The sequence below is a fragment of the Aotus nancymaae genome, unplaced genomic scaffold (assembly GCF_030222135.1).
Source record: "Aotus nancymaae isolate 86718 unplaced genomic scaffold, 86718_ANA_hifiasm-v0.15.2.pri h1tg000089l, whole genome shotgun sequence".
NCBI classification, from domain to species: domain Eukaryota; kingdom Metazoa; phylum Chordata; class Mammalia; order Primates; family Aotidae; genus Aotus; species Aotus nancymaae.
This window is the reverse complement of record NW_026988504.1, coordinates 2,519,895-2,532,500: the sequence shown is the minus strand read 5'-3', so window position 1 is coordinate 2,532,500 and position 12,606 is coordinate 2,519,895. Positions and strand designations below refer to the sequence as shown.

The 12,606-nt window shown below is 45.2% G+C and overlaps 1 protein-coding gene across 3 annotated transcripts in view; it reads left to right on the top strand.

Moving 5' to 3' along the window:
* Positions 1-12,606, top strand: part of RPTOR (regulatory associated protein of MTOR complex 1) — a 427,638-nt gene that overhangs the window by 196,609 nt on the left and 218,423 nt on the right. For all 3 annotated transcript variants that reach the window (XM_064369298.1, XM_064369297.1, XM_064369299.1), the window contains one exon: positions 694-840. In XM_064369298.1, coding sequence (XP_064225368.1) covers positions 694-840 — 147 coding nt within the window. The remainder of the gene's footprint in view (positions 1-693; positions 841-12,606) is intronic.

The following is a 12,606-nucleotide window of genomic DNA, read 5'->3' as shown; positions in this document are numbered from 1 at the left end:
GGGATACGTGGACGGAAGTCCCGCAGTGGTTAAGGAGTCAGCCAGTGGCTGAACCAGGCAGCAGCTGCAGAGGAGCCTGGAGCTAGGGATGACTTCGGCAGCCACCTGGTACGGGCGCTGCTGGAGTGAAGCAGCATCTGAGGAGATGTGGAGAGTTCAGTTTGCTGTTTTTGTTTTTGTTTTTGTTTTTGTTTTGATACTGAGCCTTGCTCTGTCACTCAGCCTGAACAGCAGTGGCGCGATCTTGGCTCACTGCAACCTCCGTCTCCTGGGTTCAAGCACTTCTCCTGCCTCAGCCTCCCAAGTAGCTGGTTTTACAGGCACCATTCACCTCATTCAGCTAGTTTTGTGTTTTTAGTAGAGCCAGGTTTTCGCCATGTTGGCCACACTGGTCTCGAACTCCTAACCTCAGGCAATCCCCCCACCTCAGCCACCCAGAGTCTGTACAAGAGTGTCAGAATGAAATATTCTGCAGCCTCAAGGGGGTCATGAGTTCTGACTGCTTGCAGTATAGGTTGCGTGAGCCACCGTGCCTGGCCAGTTTGCTGTTTTTTATAGTCTTGTGTAGAGGATAACTCAGCGTCTCTCCAGCAGCCAGGCTCAATGTGTGTGCCTTTTGTAACGCACAGTACTCGTCAGCAGCCCGCATTTCTGGGATGCACATGTAACACGTGCACTTTGTATGTTTTCCAGAACTACACGCAGTATATCCCTCTGTCCATATATGACCTGCAGACATGGATGGGCAGCCCGTCAATCTTCGTGTACGACTGCTCCAACGCTGGCTTGATCGTCAAGTCCTTCAAGCAGTTCGCACTACAGCGGGAGCAGGAGCTGGAGGTGAGCACTCTGGTGCTGGCAGAGCGGGGCTGGGGTTGGTTCGAGTGGGGAGGTTGGGAGGTGTTGAACATTCTCCGAATGGAGCAGGGCTCAGAATGCCAAGGGCAGGATGGCATATTCGATGGTATAGAGCTAGGGAGGCACTGAGCACACTTTTTTTTTTTTTGAAACATAATCTTGGCTGGGCGCGGTGGCTCACTCCTGTAATCTCAGCACTTTGGGAGGCCGAGCCAGGCAGATCACAAGATCAAGAGATTGAGACCATCCCAGCCAACTTGGCGAAGCCCCGACTCTACTAAAAATATAAAAATTAACCAGGCGTGGTGGCGCACACCTGTAGTAGAAGCTCCTAGGAAGGCTGAGGCAGAAGAATCGATTGAACTCGGGAGGCAGAGGTTGCAGAAGCCGAGATTGTGCTACAGCACTCCAGCCTGGAGACAGACTCTGTCTCAAAAAAAAAAAACCACCATAATCTTCTTCTGTTGCCCAGACTGGAGTGCTGTGGTGCCATCTCAGGTCACTGCAACGTCTGTCACCTGGGCTCAAGCAATCTTCCCTTCTCCGCCTCCCGAGTAGCTGAGACTACAGGTGCACGCCATGCTACCGTGCGCAGCTGATTTTTATAGTTTTTGTAGAGGTGGAGTTTCGCCATGTTTCTCAGGCTGGTCTCAAACTCCTGGGCTCATGCAGTGCGTGCACCTCGGCTACGAAGTTCTGGGATTACAGGCTTGAGCCACTGCTCCTGGCCCGGTTCACGTTTATGGGCTTATTTTTACATCTCGTTTTACTCCATGTCATTTTTAATCCAAATATTAACTGATAGCATTAATAGGGTCGATTTGTGCCTCCACAGTCACTGCCTCCAAGATAAATGTGAAAGTAAAGCAGACACATTTATTCTAGGAGAAACGGGCCCACAGACTTCACTTCCACCGCTACCTTTGTTACTGCCCCAATTTCCTCTTCTATTGTGTTTTTAAAAAATCCCCAACAACCACTAAGTTGAAATGACTGAAATCAGCTGCCGTTGGTCGCTCCCGCTTAAGAAAGCGGAGAGCCTGCACAGCGCCCTGATAATGAAGAGACATTCTGCTTGGCTGTTTTAATTAATATTTGATGTTTGAATTAAACAGTGAATTCTGAGGACAAATTGAAGAGGCAGTTTCAATTAAGAGGCCTCCATCTTGTGGCCTGCGCACGAGTGTCGAAATGAAATATTCTGCAGCCTCATTTCCAGCCCAATACCGGCATATAAGAAATAGCAGTAAGACTGCGTCTAAAACTCAGGAGAAACGTTTCTTTCAAACTGCTCTGCTGTGGGTCATGAGTTCTGACTGGTCGCGATACAGGAAATTCTCCATTTAGGAACAGAAATTGTCTTCAGTATGTTTCCTTGAGCCTTTTTGGTATATTCAATTTTAATGTATTGTTATGTTTTTCACGTTTCATCAGAGAAAAATGCTGAAACAATCAGCAACAAAATTAGAAATTCTGTTAGGTAGGCTTTAACGCTCGCGTGCCTACCGTTTAGTATTTCGTATTAAGTCTTTATGTGGAACACTGCAAAAGAGTGACTGATAAATACAATGTGCTTCATCTGTGAAAATGGATCCGCATGCAACAAGTGTTTGTTTTGCGTCGTATAATAAGAGAAGGGGAAGAAAGATCGAGGTTTGTATCATCAGATGTCTCCCTTGCTTTTAGGCATTTCATCTTGGTTTACCCACGGGATGGGTTATCTAATGAGCATTCAGAAACTCAAAGCACTGAGAGGTAATTTACTTTTCCTCGCATCAAGTAATACATATTGCAGAAAAAGGTGGGTTTTTACATTTATAATATGTAAATAAAAATGCCAAAGAATCCTGCCTGAGTCTGCACCAGATTTATGGGCTGTAGAGTGGTTAAGAGAAAGACTCATACATCAGCCTCAGTTAATTAAAACATGTTAAATACGGACCCGCTCCCCTTTTCGCGGAAGGCCGGCGCCTCCAGCTCATGCGTAACATCAGAAGTTTGCTTTCCAGCACTTTGAGCATGTGCTCCGGCAGCGCTGTGTGCTCCTTGTATGTTGCCGGGGATTAATCAGCCTAAGACACTGTTCATTTCATTAAGGGTAACAGAAAAAATTCCCATGCATCTTTTTTAGGAAAAAAAAAATGTTTGATTGACTCATTCCTCATGAAAGCGATCAGATGAAAAAACATGCTGACTGAGATGGCGAAGAGATGGCGAGGCAGTGCGGGGCCGTATGTCTTTAATTAGCTCTGATTTTCATCTTCCTTCTTTTCTTTAATTACAATGTAAATCAGTCTGGTGTGTTTTTATTACCCTTACTATTATTGGCTATTGTTCACTTGGTTTCTTACATAAACAGTGGAAATTAAAATGATAAAATTAGCTCCTAGCTAATATCTTAATGTTCATTTCAGCCGTTTTACTATCTGCTTAGAAACAAGAGTCCTTTGTAGCCTTTTAGGGTTTTTCTTTTCAAATATTCACTGCCTCTTTACCACTAGCCAAATTCTTTGTAGATTTACAATACGTTTTAATAGTTTCTATTGTATAACATGTGAGCAGAAAGAAATTGACAGGTGAATGATTTGTTCCAGTGTTTAAAAAATAAAGAATTGATTAAATATAATGCAAGAAAATGGTTATTTGGACCAGAAAGCCTCCGAATAATAAACATTAACACAAATATGAGTGACATAAATTTTAAGAGACGATGATCAGCTTTCATACCCTTAGTGGCACAGTGCTTGTCCTGGCACCAGGAGGTTTCCTTATTGTGTACTTCTCTCTGGGGAGTGCCGTAGGTAGAGCAGAGGACGACTTCATCCAAGCGCAGAGACAGTACTGCACACGCTTCCGACCATCAGAGCCAGAAAATGGCTTATGTGTCACTCAGTCGTCCTTATGTTTTTCATTGTGTCATATTTCTTTGTAATTTAAAAATTAAGAAGAATATTTAAGTCTCTCTGGTTTCAATCTTCTTTTATAAATATTTTTATTTTACAAAATTAGTATATGCCGTGGTTTGAACAGTCAAATCGCACAGAAGGTTTATGATAAATAAAATAGTCCCAGGCCCCACACTTTCTCTGCCGAGACTCTGTGAGCAAAGGCACCTCCTCTCCCTGTTTCCGTTGCCAGCTCCTCTAGAGGGCGGCTCCTCTGTGGATGACGTGCTGATACGATGCTTCTTGATTCAGCGATGCTGGCTTCTCTGTAGGCTTTCTCTTAGAACAGAGCTGCCGTTAGTAAGTCCCGTTTAAGGAAAGGAGGAATGATGTGGGAGACTGTTAGCGAAGAAGCATATTACACGACAGTTTAAATTCGAGGTTGTTATTTGTTTTCAGTTGTGAATTCTAAAAGAAAATTCTAGATTGAAGAGGCAGCGTTGCTCAGGACACCTTCTTGCTTTCCCTCTTACTCGCTCTCTTGGGTTTCTCTAGACTTTGTTGCCTTTGCAGTTTTAAGTCCTATCCTTCCGCTTTCATTTCCGGTTTTGTCAGTAGTAGCTAATCTCTTTCACTTTTAAGGCTGTCGCTTCCTTGTGCTTTCTTCTCCCTTTTTGCTTTTACAGCTTCTGTTGTCTGTACGTTTTGCGGTTGTCTTTCATTCTCTGACCACGGTCACCTCCTCTGAGCTTGAGTGTAGATTGATTCTGTAGGATGACAAGCATTAAACCTTGTTACCTGATTATGGCCATGTAAATAGTCCTCGCTTGGTGGCTAGATTGAGTACTGTTATTTCCATTTTTATAACTGTTTTTGCTTGTTGGCTTTTCCTGGACATTTCCTCTTTTCTTCTTGAACTATACATCGTTCCCACATCCTCCACTGATGGATTCGCAAAGTGAGCAGCAGAGCGCAGAAGGCGGCTTCTCCCCCCGGGTCTTCCGAGCTCTCCCGCCTCCTCCCACCTTACTCAGCCGATGGCGACTGTGCCTGCTCCCCGGCATCAGCTGGCTCCCCTTTGTAACTCTCCGGGACCCATCCCTGTGTCTAGACCCCACTTCTCGTCTCTTGATTTTTGCCTTTGTTTTACTGGAGCAAATCCTCAAGCAACACCCTAAGAAAGGATGTATGGTCTGAGACCTTCAGCATTGGAAGGAATGAAAAATCTCACTACTGGGTGTTCAACAAATAGCAGCTTGTCTTTTTCACTAACAAGGTCTCTGAGGCAAATGATTGACTTTTCAGCAGTGCCCCCAGGGACCAGGCATCCTTAGCCGGTTGGCTTTGTCCACATGGTTGCGATATGCCCACTCATCTGCAGACGTTTCATCTGCCTGGGAGGCAGGAGGAAGTGGGGAAGGGGCAGTGCTGGCCACACGTGTCTCTTCCAAAAGGAGAGTAGAGCCCGCCCTCTGTATCTGCGGCCTCCACATCCTTGGAGTCAACTAACTGTGGCTCCAAGACATTCAGGAAAAGAAACTGCATGGTACTGAACATGTACACTTCTCATCATTATTCCCTAACAATACAGGATAACAGCTATTTTCATAGCATTCACTTGTGGTAGATGTTATAAGTAATCCAGAGATGATTTGAAGTGCACCAAAGTCTGTGTGTAGGTTATACGCAAGCAACACACCATTTTACATCTGTGCATTGGCAGATTTGCGTATCCCTGGGGGTCTAGGAACCAACGCCCTGTGGATATTGAGGGATGACTGCAACAAGCAGACTTCACTTTAGATTGGCTTGGCCATAGCCAGGTCACGTGACCGCAGCTGTAGTTGGGGGCGCCTAAAGGCAGTGGACGTGGGGGTGGCTGTGAGATTATCCGATGAGGACCATCAGCCACGTTGCCTGGGTAATGTCCTCATTCCCACCACATCTGTTATCGTAGTGTAGGCATGGACTTTTGGGCAAGTGTCACTCTTCAAACGGTAACACTGTCACTACTTGCAGTGGCTGAGTAGATGGCTTGATGAGTCTGCCGCCTCCATCCAGATAAACACCGTTAGAGGAAGATTTATAGTCATCATACACAGGGTATGTATTGACTGAGTTGGAGAGAGAGAAAAAAAGAGAGAATTCAAGTGTTTTTATAACAGCTTTTATCTTGGATACTAAATCCTCGGCCTGTAAACTAGAAAGGAAGGTGAAGTCTTAGAGAAACAGATGCTCTGGGAAGTGGAGTTCTTTAATGTAAGGTTTGTTCTCGCCGAGTTTAAAGTGAAGAAACTGAGGCCAGCACAAGAAGATCCAATGTGAAGGAATTTATTCAGGCTCTCAGACGAGGTTCTGCGGCCCGACAGGAGGGGCCGGAGAAGTCACACAGACTCCTCTCAGATACGGGGTTTTATAGGGAGTGAAGGAGCTCGATTGGTTGTGGGAGAGCAAGACTGTCACTGGGTAGAATTACAAGCCTTCAGCTAGGACTTGGCTTGCCATTGGTTAGAATTACCTGGCTGCCATTGGCTAGAAAGGCTCAGCTGCTATTGTCCATAAAGACTTGGCTGCTATTGGTTAGAAAGACTTGACTGCTATTGGCTAGAAAGAGGCTAGGGTTGCAGCACCTTGTTTGCATACTGGACTTTTTAAGGGAAGGTCAGGCTGTGTGAGCATGGGAGGAGGGAACATGCCTGAGCATGTCTGAGCTTGCCCGAGCTCGTCTGGGCTTTGGAAAAAAGTGGGGGGCGGTCTGCGTCTGTGCTCCCGGCAAGGCTACCGGCCTTACAATTAAGTCTTGTCCATCGATGATTCTTCTCGTGGATGTTTTTCAAGAGCAGTTACAACTCACCGTCATTGAAGACAGCAGTAAAGCCCGGTGTCAAATCTAGGCGAGCTTCTCTTCTTTCTAACAGGAGGCCAGCGGCAAGTTGTGCTGGCGGTAAAGACGGTAGTGCCTTTCCTTCTGCAGCGACGGCTCGGGCTCGACTGCCCCAGTCAGTCTCATTCTGCATTAGCCATCTTTGTTTGGTTTAGGGCTAGAGCATAGGCAAGTTCTTGGTGGGAGCCACGGAAATAGCCTGAGAAGTTATTCGTGGCTCCCACCAAGAACTTGCCTATGCTGTGTATCAGCACAAGAACTTGCCTGTGGCTGTGTGTCAGAAGAGTCTTGTATTAAAGTTCAGCCCTGGCCAGTGCGGTGGCTCATGCCTGTAATCCCAGCACTTTTGAAGGCCAAGGTGGGCAGATGGCTTGAGTCCAGGAATTCGAGACCAGCCTGGGCAGCGTAGCGAAACCCCATCTCTACAAAAAATACAAAAATCAGCCAGCTGTGGTGGCGCACACATGTCATCCCAGCTACTCTGGAGACTAAGGTGGAAGGGTCACTTGAGCTCAGAGCTGGAGGCTGCAGTGAGCTGTGATTGTGCCACTACACTTCAATCTGGGCAATAGAGCAAGATCCCATCTCTTTAAAATAAAAACATGAGTTCAGCCCATCAATCACGAGCACGATTCACTTCTCCACCACCCCCCTGCGCTCTGCAAGACTTTTCTCAAGATGCTTCCGAGTAAATCGTGTTTGTGTGTGGTGTCTCTGAACACGATTGTGTGGTCCAGTCCTGCCACCTCTGGCTGTACACTCCCAAAGCACAGAAACCCGTCACACGGTCACTCACTGCCACAGTGAGAAGCTTGCTTGGGTCCGCGGCATCCCCGAGGCTGCAGTGACTTCATCGCCCTCCACTGTGAAAACCCACATTTGAACTAATAGATGACACATTAGCCCCTGCACTGATCCCTGTAACTAAATCTTATATTGAATATTATAATGCTGCCAAAAATGACTAATGTCCAGAATCCTCGAGATTCCTCGAACAATATGAAATGTGTATTTCACAGAACTAATGTCCAGAATCCTCGAGATTCCTCGAACAATATGAAATGTGTATTTCACAGAACTCATGTTCTGAAATCTCTTGTTCCTCTGCTGGTCCTGTAGAAGGGCACACGGCATGGCCGGCATGGAATTCTGCAGCAAAGTCCTTTCTCATGCTGAAGGCTGGGATGGTAGTGATTGCTGAATACCATCAGTTTGTTTTTGGGTAGGTTACCTGTCAACAGGGGTATTTCTTGGTCACTGTTTCCTAATTGGAATCTGTGTGTGAGTTTGCAAATCTTCTCTACGGATTTGCCATTGTGATGGCATTTGTGATTCAGAGGAGGGACCCACGGTGCCGATTCACAGGAGCTCAGGTTCGCCTGTGTTCATCTTTCAAGCAGTGATTTTCATAAGTGCCTTCTCCTGTAATTTCATAGTTTGTCGTTTGTAGGCAGTAGGGACATGAGCTGATGTCTGATGTCATTACTTTATGAATTTTCAAATGATATTAATTTTTAGGTTTTAAAGAGATGCTTTCCTCTTTCCTAAGTTATTTCTGTTTCCTCCAACAGAATTTTTTTCCTTTGGTTAATTTTGATTCTTCTCTCTCATACTGGAGGTGTGCAATGATTTTATTGTTTCTCATGTTTAAGAATGAAGAGAAGCAGCCCATCACTGCGTGTCTGTGGCAGGAAGCACTGGCCAGAGGGCCTTGCTCAAAGGGAAGTGGGGGTCGCTGGCTGCTGCACTGGGGACTCACTGACACTCCCACCCCGAGGCTTTATTTCTCTGGGCTCTAAATGACTACACTAGCTGCCTTTAATTTCCCCAGATACATCAGTAACTCTATTTAGAAGAAAAAAAGCCACCACCCTGAGTGCTTTCTGGGAAGGGTGGTGGTGCGGGATCACTGCAGGACACCTGGCTTCAGGCACGCAGGTGAGACGGTGGCTGTCCTGATGGCAGGTCTTAAGGTAACCCGTGCCTTTCAACCCGCAGCACTCCAGGCTTTGGCACGGAGCCACCTTCTCACTTCCCCTCTCTGCATGCAGTCTGAACAGTTTCACTTCCTCTTTTCAATAAAAATTGGCCAGTCATCTTTGTGTACCTTACACTTTATTTATAGTAAGCTGTAAGAACCCATAGTTGTGAAGGGTTTCAAAACATTAGAATATCTGCCCCCTGATGTTAAGAAATGTCTAATGTAATTGAAGCACAATATTCATTCTCTGTCTCTCTCTCTCTCTCTCCATCACAACAACCGAAGAGAAGTGCATTTTTAATTTAGCAGAAATGCTGTCATTTCCACTGTCTATAGGAGAAGGGGAGTTCATCCAAAAACATGCAGTAGAAACCCCTTTAGTTGGAATCCACAGAACGACCACCCTCGAAGCCCCACTGAGGAGAATGGGACCATGGGAGATGAGGTCTGCACCGCCAGTGGGTGCTGGGAGGGCAGCCCCGGAGGGAACAGGCAGCATGAGTTGCCCAGCCTGGCCCAGTGCATGTGGCAGGCCTCAGCCTTTGGTTTGTGTGACGCTTCACTGTTGGTGGGACATTTGTGCCATTTTGTCCATCTTCAGTCTGTGCAGCTGAGCTGAACGTGGCCGTCAAGCCTTTCACTGCTTCTCTGCGCCCATGCACCATCCCTTTCTGAGGTTTGCATGGGAAGATAAAGGTCTTTTCTGTTGGCACCTTTCACAACTCTCAATCCTAGAATTTGGAGGCTTCGGTAAAAAGAAAAGTGATTTCTCCGCGTAACAAATTTAAGAACCCTTACAGCTGATGATCCTAAATGAAATTCACAGACAAAGCAAAGCGTGTCCTTAGCACGGGCAACTTCCAGAGCGCAACTAAAATTCTCCTTTCTTCACAAACACTTCGCCGGGCCTGAAACCTTCTTCGGCCGACCTAACGCAGCGATCTCCTACACAGCAGCCTTGACATCATGACGCATTGTCCTGTAGCCTCTCTTCTAAGGCTAAGGTTATCAGCTTACTTTACATCTGTTATGTAAACCTGCCAAGAATACCTCATGTTAAACGGATGCTCAGGACGTATTTATAAATATGGCTTGATAAATAAATACATATTTGAATAAACTACCTTTAGTTGTCTTTAGATATATCTATGATCCATTAAATATATTTGATCTTTAATTGATTTGTATGAAATATGACAAGCAACAAGGAAAAATTTATTATCCCTAATTCATGAATACAAGATACTATTTGCATTTGTCATAAAACTGAGAGTTTTTCCAAAATTAATTCTTACCGTTTAACCGTCTTTTTTTCCTAATTTCATCTATTTTAAAGTATTATCTGAAATCGCTTGATATTCTGGACCACAGATGATGGCCAGCACCATGGGATGCAGAACGGGGCACTGCGATCCCAGCAGGACCCATCTGCCTGGCCCTGCTTGCTGTCACAGGACGACCTCTGCACCTACCACTGAGGCTGAGGGGTTCCCCTGCCCTGTCAGTGAGGCTGGAGGGAGTGAGGTAACGACCAGATGTCTTTCATCAAGGATCCTGGTGGCACAGGGCAGTGGAGCTTCTGGCTGAACGTGGAGCCTCATGAGAGGAGGGGGCAAGGGGGAGGTAAGTGCTTTCACGGAGCACCGCTGTGAGAAACACAGAAGAGGTGTTTGTTCCCACGTTCCTCTCCAGCATCACGCAATAAGCCAGTCTGCGCAGAAGACGAGGGCAGGAAACAGAGGCGTAGAGATCAGAAAAGAAGAAGTTAGGCCATCTTTTCTTGAAGATGAAGTAATCATCTATGTTGAAATGTCAGCCCTAAGTATCACGGTGGTATTTACAGGATACTCCATCCAACGACAGCCAATACATACTAGAATACATTAGTGCCCACGGAACATTCATCAACGTAGGTCATGTCCTGGGTCATCAAATAAACCTCAACAAGTTTTAAGAAACACAGAATATGGTCTTTAACCACAGGAGAATCAACTACGGTCAATAAACACAAGAGAAAAATCTGTGAAAAAAACTAAACAACGTATTTGTGAATAATGGGTCAGAAGCCTCAAGGGAAACTTTAAAAATGCATCGAATCAGATGAGGAGGAACATGCAACGTATCTGTATTTACAAGATGCAGCTAAAGCAGTGTTGAAAGCGAAATTTATAGCACTAAGCTTGTGTTAGAAGAGGAAAGATACCAAATTATTAATATAAACTCCTGCCTCAAGAAACTGGAAGAGTCAAATAAACTCAAAGCAATTCGAAGAAAGGAAATGATAAAGAGCAGAAATCATTGAAATTGAAAACAGAAAAACAATGGAGAAATATCAAAAGCTGATTCTCAGAAAAAAATCAATGAAATGGATAAATTCCTAGCGATACCAACAAAACAGAAGAATCAAGAGGGAGATGGGAAAATCTCTACGGAGCCTGCAGCCATTTAAAGAATAATAAACAACGTTACACTCTTAAATTCAACAACTTGGAGGAAATGGACCAATTCCTCTAAAACCCCAACTTCCACAATCAACCAATTGAATGTTTTGAATATTATCTGTTCAGAAGATAAGCTGAATAGTCCCATAATCATGAAAGAAATTGAATTTGTCACTTAAAATGGTCTGAAAAATAAATCTCCAAGCATACATGGTTGCACTGGAGAATATTACCAGACATTTAAAAAGAACACCAGTTTGGCACAATCTCTTCCAGAAGAAAGAAGTTTGGGGAGCACATTTCAGTTCATTTTATGAGGCCATCATTATCCAAATGTCAAAACCAGACACACTGTTCAAAAAGCAAATAAAAACTGCAGATCAGTATCTGCCACAAACTTAGATGCATAAATCCTAAAAACAATATTAGCAAGTCAGTTCTAGCAATTTATAAAAAGAATTATACTCTGTGACCTAGTGGGATTTTTTTACAGGTATTATATAGACGTCTAGCCCAATGTTTAAAACTTAATTACGTACTTCATACCAACAGACTAAAGAAAAATGATAGGATCCTAACAATTGATGCAGAAAACTCTTTCAACAAAACACAACACTCATTCATGAGAGTAAAACAAAAAAGCAAAACCTTGAGGTAAACTAGGAATAGAGAAGAGCTTCAATTTGATTAAAAACAAACATCTGTAAAAACCTACAGCTGTCCTTTTACTTACTGGTAAAAGATGGAATGTTTCCCCCTTAAGACTGGAAGCAAGGCAAGGATATAGATTCTTATCACTGTTACTCAGTGTAAGTACTGGAAGTTCTAGCCAGTGGGATAAGACAAGCAAAAGACCTTGGTGGTTATCAGGGAAATGCAAATAGAAACTACGGCGAGATGCAACCTCACGCCGCTGGGGTGGCAGCAGTAAGACAGGTGGGTGATAACAAGTGTTGGTGAGGATGTGGAGAGATTGGAATCCTTGCACACTGCTGGTGGGAATGTAAAATGATACAGCTGCTTCAGAAAATAGCCTGGCAAGTTTCTCAAAATGTGAAACTGAGGGTTACGCTGTGACCCAGCAGGAAAGTGGCGTGCACGCTACAATAGCGCTGGGCCCATGGTAGGCACTCAGCTGACACCTGCTGGCTTGGCTAATGAGCAGAGTAAAAAGACTCCTCCCCAGCAGTGTAGGGGCCCTCTGGGTGGAGGGTGGTGCTGGTGTGGGGCCCTCCAGGTGGAGGGCAGAGCAGGAGGCCATGGCAGGTGGTGGTAGTGCTTGGACTAGGGTGGTGGTTGTTGGAGAGGCAGATGTTTGCACCTGGGGTACGTTGTGAAAGAAGAGTGATTCACCCTGGATTAGCTGTGGGACATAAGCAAAAGGTGGGAAAGGCAATGCCAGCATTTTTGGCCTGGGTGGAACGGAGTGGCTGTCTCCCAGGCTGGGAGGACCGTGAGGCTGGGTGCCGGATGGAGGTCTTGGGGTGTAGAACAGGAGAGCTCTGGTCAGGCAGTGTGGAGTATGAGGTCCCATCAGAGATGTTTGTTCAGTGTCTC